The following is a 14351-nucleotide window of genomic DNA, read 5'->3' as shown; positions in this document are numbered from 1 at the left end:
TCCTCCTCAGGGAGAATTGACGACATCTTGGGATTCATCACACAAGGTACACAAATATTCATTGCCACCAGCACATCTTGAACACATTATGCAAGTAACGGAGGTGTTCGTAAAATAGAAGAAAAAAAAAATACGAAGCACCTCTGTCGCACATCACTAAGTTGATGGGTGTAACTTAAAAACAAGGAATTTCGTAATGTGGACATGATCCCCTCGCACTGATAGCCATGGGGTCTGGTTACTACCCACAAAATACATGAGCTAAGCAAGGTAAATGAGAGGAAAAGGGGCTTTACTCACCTTCCAAAAGTCAGGGCAGGATACAAACCATAGCAAAATGTTTGGGGGTGGGGGGGTTTGTTTGTTTGTTTATTTATATGGCGCACCATACCCAGGGGCAGCAGGGCGCAGGCAGAAAGGATATGCAAGGCTTACAATGTTTCGGAATCCACAGATGTTTATAGGAGAAAGCAGCAAAAAGAAAATCTTTCCCAACACTAGCTTAACCAGCAAAAGGCTTCCCGCATCCACACAACTGGTCTCTTTGGCCACTTCCCAAATTCTTTTCTGGTCTATATAGGAAAAGCACTTTGTTTCCTAGAAGTGGAAACTCAAATCTAGCACTTTGTATTCACTTCTAAGAGCCCTATGTAACAGGTAAGTAGAAATAGTTTCAGTGTTGCATTTATTTTAATGATGTTTACTTTTATACGTGAAGTGTTTTTATTGCTTGCCTTTTCTTCTAAAAGATAATATATTTTTATACCAATACATAGCGTGTGTACATTCTCTCATTGGAAATTCCCTGCCGCAGCACCACAGAGCATGTTGAAGCTTGAAGGAAGCCTTGGTACATAAATAAGGAAGGCATGCCTAAAGACCGCCCCCCCCCCCACACCGCACCCCACCCGCCACCGATGACAGCACCCAAGAAAGATTTCCTCAACAATGTGTGTTACAATATACCTTGAAAGCAATTGTTTCATAAGGTTCTGCTGCCATTAGGAGGTACTGCCAGCGTCTGTCCGGGGGCTCAATCCTTTGTTCATATGCAGACATGAATCGATGCCTTGGGATGACACTGTCAGAGATTTCAGGATAATCTATCTACAGCAAAACAAACAAAAATACATTGACTGTGACCTGAACGAAGTGCAATACCTGGAAAATAAAATTAACACAATGCATAGGCTACCATTAACCACACACGCGCACACAGATTTCTGCTCGAACATGGCTTTGCTTTGTAGTAGAAAAATGCATGAGGGCACTAAACATGAACAGACAAAATGTGACGTATTTAAGAGATAACTGTTAGGGAGTTTTACACAAGTTGTGACAGAACTTAGAAACGCCCACCTTGGATGTACAAGGTTCCAACTCTTAGGTTTGGCCTGAACCACACAAAGGTTTGGAAGAATGGCTGAGCAGCCAGGATTAGTCTATGGGGTGAGGAGGGCTGTAGGAAGGTACAAAGCACTTTGTGCATACACGTATTCAATAAAACACTAATACAATTAGTTATATTAAAACAATGTAATTTCATATATACAATAAGGCACACTTAAATATTTGCAAGGTAAGCAAGTACTACCACACTGTAACATGAACACAATTGCAAGTTTAAGTAATAGACTATAGGTGTAATAACTTTAAAAATAACTTAAACAGTAACAAATCTCTTAGTAAAACCATCTAAAACATATATGTAAACTTTCTCAACTTATGATAACTCATTATAACTTAGAGCGTAGGAGTTCAGCAGGTTAGGTAGGATACAGTGTTGAAGTTCAAAAGTGCAGAGTTCAACTGGATCTCTTCTGAGTTTGCAGACAGGTAAAGTTTGGTTTTTCAAGTCAAGGGCTTTCCTTGGGAAGTTGCCTCAAGGACCAGTGTCTTAGGCACGAGAGAGTACACTGGGCTGTCCACTCCAATGTCTTTCTATGGGAGCCACGGAAAGGTGCGCGATACAGCCATCTACAGCCCCCACTAATACAGGATCAGCAAGCAAAGCTCCAGGGAAGTTATATAGGGAGCAGGACAGTACCTTAAAATTAATAACCCTTTGCTGTAGGACAATTCCAGTGAAGAGGCGACAGCAGGCCTGGTTACAGGTTTCTTGGACTTGGTGACAGAAGGGGACTTGGTGGATCTGGCGACGCCTCTCGTGCAGACAGACCCCCAGTAACGGATCTTCTTGGTTCTGGCTTGTTGGCGCCTTTTTCAAACTTGGTTGAAGGATGGATGTCGCGACAGTAGACTTTTCTTCCTATTCTCAGCCCTCATCTCATGTGATAGGGATAGGCGATGGATAGAGTCTCGGCAGGTCAAGAAAGATTCCCACAAAGTTCCTGGTGGATTTGTTCTCTTTTTTCTAAAGTCCAACTAAAGGCTTCATAAAATCATACATTTGAGGCAGTACATAAATTCACTCTTGCCAACCGAGAGCATTTCGTAGCATAGACAGAGCAGACAGGCTCAGCTTATGAGGGTGAGAGGGTTGTAGCTCAATACAAAGATAATGGAGCATACCTATGGTCCAAAGAAACACTGAAACACTATGTATTGTAAAAACAGAGGGCCCTAGAGAGCTGACCAAGATGGCCGCAACTCTGAGCTCCAGCGCGGCCCTGAATGAATCCTGTAAAATCCTACTGATTCTGTGGGACTACCGCACCCATCAATGGTATTTCATACATCAAAGGAGAAAGACTAGCAAGCACGAAGAAAAAACAGACCGAGAGGACCCGGGCGCCGAAAACGACCTCCACAGTGAACGAGGCCTAGTCTTCCGACGAAACACCCGGCAGCCCCTTTGCGGGCCAATGTGGTCCGCGCGGCCTGGCCTCCGCCAACGCGACATCAGAGAAAAAAAATAACAGGAGCGGCGCCTGACGACCGGGCCTCCCCTCTGGGCATGCACGAGACTGAACACGCCTGTACTGCGGGGAGATAGACCCCACGATCAAACAAGGGCTTCTTACAACGGGCGTGGTTCGCAGACCCCACTATCGGGCCGGAATCCGCAGCCTCTCGTGGCAGGAGAGGCGCGGAGGAGGCGCCGCCCCCCTCCCCCGGCCCTTGGAGCTGCAGTCAAAGTCCTGGCATACCAAGAACATTCTCCAGGCACCAGCGGGCAGAATAACGCAGCGGCTTCTTCTACCGCAAAGCAATCCCCGGAACCCAGGTACAGCGCATGCAAACCAGCAAGACAAACTAGACAAGCGCGCAACATCCTACCCGCACCGAGTCTCTCGCTTACACGCACCCACTCAGCGAACATTAAAACAACACCTCCCTGGCCGTTATAACCAGCGACACTGACCTCCGGAACCATCCAAGAGATCCCCTTGTCCACCCTCAACACCACATCCAGCAAGAGCCTCCTATCGTTAAAAAACGTTTCCCTGAGCGAGATACAGGAGACAAGCGCAGAAAAGCCTCCAATTCACTGGCACAAAACACTGCAAGGCTACTGACCCTTGCAGTCGACACGCTGAAACGAGGCAAGATTAGCGACCGACAAGCCCAACAGAGTAAATCTGGATAGATACACATAATCCAAAGCGTGGCGAGAGATCAAGCACTACTTCGAGAATAAACACTAACCCTCGCCCAAAGCACTAGCTAGCTCACGAGTCCAGCCACCTATGTTAAAAAAGAAAATGGGGAAAACGGACAAATCTCAAAGGAAACTGAACTTCGAGATGGGCTCAGCTCCTAAAACACCCAGATTGATCAACGAACAAGACCCCTCGTCAAGCGATATAAACCAAGAAGAAGACAGCTCCCAATTCACAGACAGAGAGCTCCTTCTCGACCTCAAAACCGGAATAGGGAACCTTAACAAAATGGACGGCCTCTCCTCTAAAGTCGACCAGCTTCAACACAGGCTGGATAACCATACTGAGTGCCTGCAAGAGGTAGAACAACGTGTATTTGGCTTAGACGATGGCGCAGCGAGCATGATGGCCAGAGTGACATCGATAGAGGCACAAATGAAATTGGCGAATGCACGGAATGAAGATTTGGAGGGCCGATCAAGGAGAAACAATATTGGGATCGCTGGAGTGAGAGAACACCAGCCGCAGGCAAAAATGGAAGAATGCGTAGAAGAAATGTGCATCAAACTTTTCGGATCCGAAGCGTTCTCAAGCATGTTCGTAATAGAAAGAGCGCACAGGATTCCAACGAAAAAATCCATTCCGGAACCCCGGCTCACCCAATCATTGCGAAGCTGCTCAACTACCGGGATCGCGACACAATACTTCGCCTCACTAGAGAAAAGGGGAACCTGCAACTCGATGTGGATCAGATTCACTTCTACCCAGAAGTCTCGCCCACAGTACAAGCTCAAAGAAGATCCTTCACGAGTACTAAGCAAAGGCTCACAGACAACCAAATAACATACTCAATGCTCTTTCCGGCATGGCTAAGGATACAACATAATGGAAGACTCCAGTTCTTCCAAACGGCCGAAGAAGCTAACTCATACCTTGATCAAGCTGGATGCAGCCTATCAGCTAACCAACCACGACCCCAGAGACAGATCCCAAAGAAATCCACCATAGATAACCAACAGAAAATGTAAAACCTCAAGCATCCGCTGACACTCCCAATGGAAAACACGAACTGAACTTGGGCCACGCACCTTGGGAGGCTCTCAGGGCCCCTTGCACAGCAAAAGGTAACATTCACCAGGTTAATGGGGGGGTAGAAACGAGCAAGTTGGGGGTTGCTTGTGTGTTGGGAGGGATCCAGTTGTATGTTGTTGGATGTCAAGCCAAGAGAAGCCCACCACCTTTCATGTGCTCTGACCTTGGCCATGCTGGACCGCACGGGACCCCCCCCCACGCCTCCTCACAGACTCTCAAATCAGAAACCTGGCCGATACCACGGGGCTAGGAGCTGGAGAGCCTGCCTTAAATCCAGTAAACATAAACTCACAACAAATATAAGTTCAAAGTAGCTACGTGGAATATCAAAGGCGGCAAACGACCAGCTAAAGTGCGGCAGATGACGCAATACCTGCACCGCCACAAAGTGGACATAGCCCTAATCCAAGAAACGCACTTGCAACCCACCTCTGAAAATCACTGGGCCAAAGACTGGGGGTGCCAAAGGTACTTTGCATCCTTCTCGTCCTATGCTAGAGGGGTAGCGATCCTAATTAGTAAAACGACACTTCAAACTCATCTCAACACAGAAAGACTCAGAAGGAAGATCTATACTAGTGCATGGAATGGTCAACGGAGTAGAAATACTCCTTGTAAACTCATATGGACCCAATGTCGATGGCACCAACAGTTTTGACTGGGTAACAACGCATCTAGAAACAGGAAGTCGGTCTACAATCATATGGGGAGGTGATCTTAACACCTCTTGCCCCAACAAAGACAAAAATCGCACAACAGCGGACACCCATGCTCCAAAGCCAGTCAGCAAGTTAAAGAAATATGTAGAGCGTATCACCTCACAGATATATGGAGAGAAAAACATCAAGACACTCGTGACTATACTTTCTATTCCTTGGTCCATAAATCAAGCTCGAGACTGGACCATCTACTGGTGTCAAACGATGCTCGCTCACAATGGGGAGATTGCCAAATTCTACCCAGGTCCCTCTGATCACTCAGCTGTGACCCTGAAATACATTCCGACTCAAGCAACCAATGCCAGACCACAATGGAAATTCAAGCCTAGAGCGTTACAAGATCAAGTTTTCGGGAATTAACTATTGGAAGAACGAACATCCTTCATAGAAACCAATCAAGGATCGGTAGCCTCGGTAGGAATGCTTTGGGAGACTCTAAAGTGCTTCACAAGGGGGGTCTGCTTAACTAAAGAAAATGGTATTCTTAAGCTAATACGGAGAGAGCTAGACTCAAGTGAAACACGGCTCAAGGATCTTGAACATTCACTCACTCTTGCAGATGACCCTCAAACACATGCAAAAGTAAAAAAAGAATTGGGAACATTCAGGGCAGCCGCCAAGAGGGAAATTAAATTCATGGCTAACTACCGAATCCGACAATATGGAGGGGCAAAAGCCTGGCTCAGTCTTAGCCAGGCTTGTAGCTGCAGATAGGAACTCCACAGCGGTTGAATCGATCAAGGACCACGCGGGAAGACCCGTCTACGAGTCCAAAGAGATCGTTGAAACATTCCGGCAATACTACCAGAAACTGTATAACTCATACTTCACAGTGGATCCCCTGGAACTGAAGCACTACTTAGATTCAATTGAGCTGTACTGGGTGGATGCAGGACTTCTGGAACCACTTAATGCACCCATTACCCTTGAAGAAATCCTCGAGGTGATCAAAGAACTACCCGCTACAAACGCACCAGGCCGAGATGGGCTAACAGGAGAATTCAATAAGCAGTTTGCAAACCTCCTAGCCCCATTACTACTACAAGTGTATGATGAAGCTCTAGAAAATGAACAACTACCATCTACTCTGTACATGGCCAACATAATTCTCCTTCATAAACTGGACAAACCCAAAGACGAGTGCGCATCATATAGACCAATATCACTAATAAACCTTGACAACAAAATCCTGGCCAAAATATTAACCAAACGTCTTATTCCACTAATGCCCGCCCTGGTCCCAGCAGACCAAGCAGGTTTCATCCCTGGAAGGAACACCACCTTTGGAATAAGGAGAATGTTCGGAGTAATCGAAGCCCTTGACCGAGAACAAGCGGCCGCAATACTACTAGATGCAGAAAAGGCATTCGACTCAGTCGAATGGCCCTTCCTCTATGCAATCCTCGAACGCCTGGGCAAAAGATTTATAAAACTAGTCTCCATACTATACAAAGCCCCCACGTCTAATATTCTCCTGGGAGCCAACCACTCGACGAGTATACACCTACGTAGAGGAACACGGCAGGGGTGCCCGCTGTCGGCCCTGTAAGCCTTGCTGATGGAACCCCTTGCGTCAGACCTCAGACTACAACACATCCACCGAGGCCTGACCTTTGGCCCCCACAAGCTGATCATATCGCTCTACGCTGATGATGTCGCACTCTTCCTCCGAGAACCCAGTGAAAACCTAAACCCAGTGATGCGCACTGTACTAAAATTTGGTCACTACTCGGGACTGAAAATTAGTAACTACAAATCAAAAATATTCCCCCTAACCGCCTCAACTAAAGAGTTTGATGACGAGTTCGGCTTCCGGAGGCAGCACACGAGAGTCGTGTACCTGAGCATCTTTATGTCAAGATCCAGCGGGAACATCCCACGCGACAACTATGAAAAAGTCAACGACACACTACAACACAAAATAAACAGATGGAAATCACTCCCGCTCACACTCTGGCGGAGAGTGTCACTTGTTAAAATGGTCATCCTGCCCAAATTATTGTATCTCTTCACAAATATCCAGCCGATTCTGATGCAGAGATTCCTGCGACGCATCAAGAGCATGAATCTTGACCTAATCTGGGCGGGAAGGGTGGCAAGGGTAGCTTACAACATCCTAACCCTTCCAGTGAGATGGGGAGGTCTGGCTCTGCCAGACATGGAACACTACTACTGGGCTGCACAGGCTCAATTTCTTAGCCACTGGTACACCAAAGACTGTCAGGCCACATGTCCAAATTGAAAGGGCTTTAGCAACCCCACACTTACTGCGAGCTGTCATCCTGGGCACGATCCCAACACCCCGAACACCGCTGAACGTGGTGTATGCGACACTCTCCATCTGGAAGAAAATGGCAAAAGCAGGAGCAATACAGACCAGATACTCCCCACTCTTACCTGCGAAGTTCATCCCGGGAATCCCAATCACAGAGGAAAAGGTCTACCAACAATGGACAGAAAAACTACACATCCAATCGATGCACGACCTATTCCCAGAAGGAAAATTTCTCTCACTACAACAGGCGAAGGCCATGGGCGGCAACAATGCACTAGATACATTAATCTACTTCAAGACAAGGCACGCACTACAAGCCTTCTTTCCTACATTTGCGCAGCAACCCCCATTGTGGCCACTCTTAGACAACACGATTCAAGCCCAAGGCGAAGGGCGTCTATAAATCGTTACTATCAACTTCAGACTCGTATAACAAAAAAGCCAAAATAAGATGGGAAAATTCGCTAACAGCGAGCTTACTGAAGATGAGTGGAACTATATACTTAATCTTACCCAAAGAGTGGCGATCAACAACAAATTTAAGCAAACTCACTTTAACTACCTGCATCAATTATACCACACACCAGCAAAACTCCATTCCCTGCAAAAATCGGTCTCAGCTGAATGCAGCCGATGCAAACACCCAGAAGCTGACATTTTACACCTGGCATGGAGCTGCCCCGCAGTCACTACATTCTGGAATGCAGTCTTAGAAAAAACATCTGCAATAATCGACGTGGTGTTGCCCCTTGACCTGAAGCTGACAATGTTGGGATTGACCAGAGACCTCCCAGCCATTACCCGGAAATTAGCAGACCTTTTGTTGATCCTTGCCAGAAGAAGGGTTGCATGCAGGGTAAGTTTGGTGGTGGGAGGGGCCCACCACCAAACTTACAACGCTGGTTAAAAGACATAACATACTGCCAAGACACAGAAACCAGCTATATAAAAACACTACCTCTCCATGCACGACCGCCGGACATCTGGGGACCATATGTCGCTTACTTAATATCATCCGTGGATCAGGCGGACTCACAGGCTCATTCCCAGACAAACAGTCAAGACCTCATACCAGAATAAAGACCCACAACACTGTACTTGCATGTATTGGACCTTCCGACCAGGCGACACCTGTCAGCCAGATGAGAGGACGATGTGGGGCAGGGGCTAGGGGGGTACCGGAAGGGGAAGATGCCGAATGGCACATGTGACTGGTTTGCAACGTTTTTATTGTTCTTCTATTTTCCACTCGAACGGTATGTTCGAGTATATGTGTTGTTTTGTTAACCAAAATGCCAATAAAGAAAGTTAATAAATGATTTATTTAAATACAATTAGGCCCAGATAAATCTTAGGGAAATAAATACTATAACCTATCATATAGCCAAAATTCTAAAAAGCAAATCAATACTTCAGGGATACAACCTTAAGTATAACCTTATTAAGAATAGCAATCAACAGTTCAAGGTCAGTCAAACCTATTAGACATTCAGAATGCAATAAGCTATTATTGGGGAGTACTAGATCATCATATAAACACAATCATTTAACTTTTGAAGAGCCCGTCAAACCCTTAGGCATCAGGGCACTGGTTACATGAGTATAAAAACAGTACACTACATCACAGAGACATAAGGAACAACAGAACAGCACTAAATAGGGAGAGAGTGGACAAAAGTCAAAAGGGGCGCGATGGTCTTGGCGAAGGGCTTCTGCAGGTAGGGCGTCCAGGGTGAACAACAATGTCTTGATGTGTTTGTGAAGACCAAGTATGAATGTTCCGCTCCGAGTCTGTGTGGCAGGGTGTTCCAGTGTTCTGTGGCAATGGCAGGGAAGCTCATTTCATTCTGTACCATGGGGTAATCGGGCGGTTGGTATAGAATGACAGTGTCGGTCTAGCTGATTGGGCCATTAGTATTTTTTTAGAACGGTATCTGGGTGCAGTGTTGGTTATGAATGTATGCGCGATAGCCAGTGTTTTGAACAAGATGCACTGCTAAATAGGTAGCCAAAGAGCATTTTGTTAGGCTATTGAAATAGGTTCACGCCTAGGAATATTCAGAGCAGCTCTGAAAGCGTCATTTTGAATGATCTCTAGTTTGAGATTTCTGGTAGAATTGCCTGCAAATAGGGTGCTGCAATAATCCAGTCTTGACCTTATGAGCACCCTCATAATCATGAGACAGCTGTTCCAAGACAAGAACGGCCTGCAAGCATGAATCAGTTTTGTGGCATATGCTGCAGACGAGGCAATGGCCTTGTCTTGTCTGTTTAGAGACAAGGTGGCATCTAGGTACACACCTAGAATTTTGACCACAATGGATACCGGTATTGATATTCTGTCAATGGTAAAGGCTTTGTAGTTGGGGGTCAAGTTTGTTGAGGGCAGTCTGTGAGCCTGTCACAAGGATTTTGTTTTTTTTTCATCTTTGAGGCATAAAATGTATAAGCCATCCAGGCTTCAATCGTGTGATAGAGTTCAGGGCAATGATGTCAGCAGTGTAGTTGCCTGAGAGAGGTTCGAGTATTTGCGTGTCGTCCGCAAAGTTTGTGTTGCAGATCTCCAGGTCCTCTAGGATGTCAAATCGTGGTTTTGTGAAGATATTGTAGTGTTGGAGAGACACACAAACCTTGGTTCGGTTTAGGTGGAACTGAGTCGCAGAAAACCCTGAAAGATCTGCTAGATCGGAACAGCCTGCCCCTCTCAAATTTGAGCCGGACCAACTCAAGTTCCGGAAGCCGCTGAAGACCTTCATTTTCTCCTCTGCTTTCTCTCCCTTCCTCCCCAGCTAATCTACCTGTCAGCTGTGCCGACTGATTGCTTGGTTACCCTCAGAGTGTCACTGGGTACCGGGCTCCTCTGACCAGTCTCCCCTGCACTGCGTCTGTGCCTGTCACGCACTAGGGGCTGTAACTGTAACCTCTATGGTCCCCCGCCTCCTTGCACTTACCCAGAGCTGCACTGGGTAAGTGCAAGGAGGCCGCACCTACTCAGAGCAATGCTGCCCTGATTGCCCTTTCCCCTACCCTCCCAATTGCACTTACCCTGTTCCCTTCCCCTGCACTTTGCGTTACTACACTTACACGATCTGAACGGCACAAGACCCAGTAAGATTGTTTGTCTTGTCCTCCCTCCGTACCCTCCCTGGTCTTGTCGCGCCTAGAAACACGTGTACAGGCGCGTTGTAAATGACTTATATCAGACAGGAAGGAGGAGATCCAGGTAGTGGCTTAAGTGTGCTGCTGAAGCAAGATGCCGAAGTATGCAATGGTCTACTAGGTCAAAGGCTGCTGAAAACTGTAGCAAGAGTAGGAGGCCAGAATCCTTGGCCTCATCCATCTGTTTTTTTAGGTCCCGAAGTGCAGATTCTGTACTCTGCCCTTGTCTAAACCCTGATTGCCCTAGGCCCAGGAGGTGGTTGGCTTCAAGAACGACTGGATTTGATAATAAGCCACTCTTGTCCAGTATTTGGAGTAGAAACGGGGCGGTGGTGATTGGGTGATAGTCGGTGGGGGTATCTGGTCTAGGGAAGGTTTTTTTAGCAAGGGGAGAACCCAAGCATCCTTAAGGTTGGAGGGGACTTTGCAGGAAGTGAAAGAGGCATTGATCAGAGAGCTGATGAAGGGTGTCAAAGCTGGGGCACAGTTCTTAATCACTGTTGCTGTGCAAATGTCTACTTGGCATCTTGAAGTTTTGAGGCCTTTGGTGATAAGCAGGGTTTCAGATTCCGAGACTTGACTTGAAATGAACGCCGGGTAGGGGTGGGTCTGTTCCATCTAAGGTGGTCAGTGTAATTTAGTTCCTATACCTAAGGTATGCAAACCAACCTATAATCTTATTTAGAGGAGCAAGAAGCAAGTCAAACCTAAGATTATACATTCAAGATAGTAATATATTCTTGTGGAATAAGACCAGGTTAGATATACTTTACTTTTACGATAGAATCAGTATTTCAAGGGTAGTTAACCCAGTCAGTCATGCAGTGACACTCAAACCAACCCTGTTAGACATATACTCCTTGCAACACTACATTTTAGAAAGTTCAGAGATAGTAAATCAACTCAGACTTTCTGAAGGGGCATTAAACTAATCCATGATAAAGTATGAACAGAAAGCATTAAGCAATTCAAGGAAAGCAAAACCCAAGTACACTTTAAGAAAGACACAATGTATTTCAAGGCATGTAATTGACCCTATGACTATTTTGGAATGCTCTAAGCAGTTCCAGTGGAGGCACAATCCTGTGTTACAAGTTTAGAAGAGTAGCGAGCGGCTATTCATGGTAAGTAAGGAACCATATACTTTTAAGAGGGGCTTCAAGCTACTCCAAAGAAGAGTATTAACTCAAGGACTGTTTTAGATCTGTATAAACCAGACCACAGAAAGCAAAACCTGGTTACACTTTAAGTAGAACACAATGTTAGCTGAAGTAGGTAACCCCTATTGGTAAGCTTCTACACTCATTCAGTTAAACAATGATAAGAGTACCAACACTTATTACTTTTCAGAACGTGGGACACTATTCAGAGTAACCAAAGCAATTTATGTACTTTTTAAAGGAGCAACCAGCAACTAAGGTAAGTAATAACCATTAGGGAGCATTTTCATTTCTGTGCCATTGCCCTTTATCCATAGAGACCCACCAGCTCTCCTGGACTCAGGGCTTTTTAGTTTTTAACTGTTGAGTGTGTGGGACCTTTTCCCACCACTCCCTTGTGCTTTTCCGGCTAGGATTTTTGGTTTCTTACCGTTTAATGGAGTCTGGTAAAATCCATAGGCATCTGTTTTTTTCATGGTGTTCGGGAGAATTCCAAAAGATGTGCTAATTCCCTTCACCTTAGAGACCCCCAGCAACTTTGCTGGATTTTGAGGTCTTGATTTATTTACCTGGAGAGAGTGTGCGCCTTTCCCCCCACTCTCTCATGTATTTTGATGTGTGCTTTACTCTTGCGTTTTCTTTGGTTATGGAGTGTAAACAACTCCATATGCATCTTTTCATTTGTGTCACACAGCACCCTCAGTACAGTGGCACAGTGAAGCCTTTCAGGCTTTCCCAAGGTTTAAATACCTTCTCTGGGATAACCCACTGTTTACCCAGAATAGGTAAAGTGAAACTGACTTTACTAGTCTTAAATTCCTAGACCCTGCACACCCTATCTTACAATAGAGTGCTGGAGGGGTTACTTAGTATCCCCTGTGTCTAGATACACATGTGGTAGTCAAATGCTACCCCTGCTCAAATTGGCTGGTGGCAGTGGATTTACAACGAACTACTATGATTTTTCCCCGACCGTGAACTATTTGTAGCTGCGGTAACGTTACATCGCGGGAGCCATGTTTTTCAAGATGGCATCTGAGCCCCCTCTTTAAAAGCAGGTCCTGGTCTTTTTTTTCGCCGTTTCTTTTTGGAAAGGTCCTTCTAGAGTTTATCTATGCTCGCCAAACCTAGTTTGGTCCCTTTGTTCCATTGCCTTTGGCGGGCTTCAGGAGTGAAGACCGCCTCTGGCACCAGAGTGTCTGGGGTGGGCGGGAAGTGAGTGAGGTGCCTGAAACTCTGCTTAGTCTCCTAGGAGACCCAAATGCACCCTGTGGTGATTGACTGGCTGACTGTGTGAGTGGCAGCTATGCTGGAATGAATGGGAGAGAACTGAATAAAAGGAGAGTCTCTTGGCTTGGAAGGCAGAGTCGACCACTGGAACGAGCGAACCGAAGACGAGTGGAAGAGGACGGCTGCTGCAACTCCTGGACCGTTGGTTTGCCAGGTGAAGCCCTGCTGCAGGTCCGAATCGTCAAGTTCATCTCGACAGAGAAGCCCTGCAAGGACGACTTCTCCCTTTGAGTTGGTGGGATCAATCAACTCAACAAGCCACCTGGATACCAATCTCAGAGCTGGTTGTATTATCCTCGGAGTGCTGCAGGAAACCGAATAACCAGGGATAGGGAGACCAGTTTGTGTGCTTTACTTACAGCTACCGGAATCGAAGTTTGCCAGTTGCCACTTTTTGACCAGTCCCAGTGCAGGAGTCCCCCGACGTCCTCCCCCTTGTCCCCACGACTGAGGCCCAGGAACAGAGAGACCTGCAGGAACTCCCAGAAACAAAAATCATCAGCTGCATCTTTTCTTCATTGTAAGGTACTGTGAAATCAGACAAGCACTTTTGCCTCTCGCAGTGAGAGTGCTTGTCGCAACTCGCAGGCCTAAACAGCTTGTGACCCAACATAAGATTCTTCTTTTTACAAACTACTTCTAAGAACTTGTGCAGAGACTTTTCCGTTCAACTACCAGAACCGCTTTGACTGATCCAAGACTTTAGCCCATTGACTTTGGCCTAGCCTATTGAATTGAATGGACTCTTCTGGTGAACTCAAAATATCTACACTGTAAGAATAATTGTAACTATTTTAAAAAAGTTAGCAGGTGCTCCTCTCCAGGAAGAACATGGCATGATAACCTGCCCCCAGAGGCAACCAGACGTGGACTCCCTGCACACTGTGCTCAGAGAGGCACAGCTTCACCTCACTGATGATGCCCAACAAGGCTGAAACACGTGTATGGGGTTGCTGGTGGTACTCTTGTTCAGAGAGGAATTGCCATAGCATTTCGGTGCTGGACTGCCAAGGTGGGCGGGACAAAGCCTGATATGCAAATAGATATTACCTGTGAAAGGTAAAGTGAGCAAAAAGCATGTGCAGCAAACTCA

At 46.2% G+C, this 14351-nt stretch overlaps 1 protein-coding gene across 3 annotated transcripts in view; it reads right to left on the bottom strand.

Moving 5' to 3' along the window:
* The window catches only part of SF3A2 (splicing factor 3a subunit 2), a 432784-nt gene that overhangs the window by 162949 nt on the left and 255484 nt on the right, over positions 1 to 14351 (bottom strand). For all 3 annotated transcript variants that reach the window (XM_069649520.1, XM_069649521.1, XM_069649519.1), the window contains exon 7: positions 967 to 1107. In XM_069649520.1, the coding sequence (XP_069505621.1) occupies positions 967 to 1107 (141 nt within the window). The remainder of the gene's footprint in view (positions 1 to 966; positions 1108 to 14351) is intronic.

Source organism: Ambystoma mexicanum, chromosome 1p (assembly GCF_040938575.1).
Source record: "Ambystoma mexicanum isolate Mex_15411 chromosome 1p, UKY_AmexF1_1, whole genome shotgun sequence".
In the NCBI taxonomy this organism is placed as follows: domain Eukaryota; kingdom Metazoa; phylum Chordata; class Amphibia; order Caudata; family Ambystomatidae; genus Ambystoma; species Ambystoma mexicanum.
This window is presented reverse-complemented; position numbering and strand designations above follow the sequence as displayed.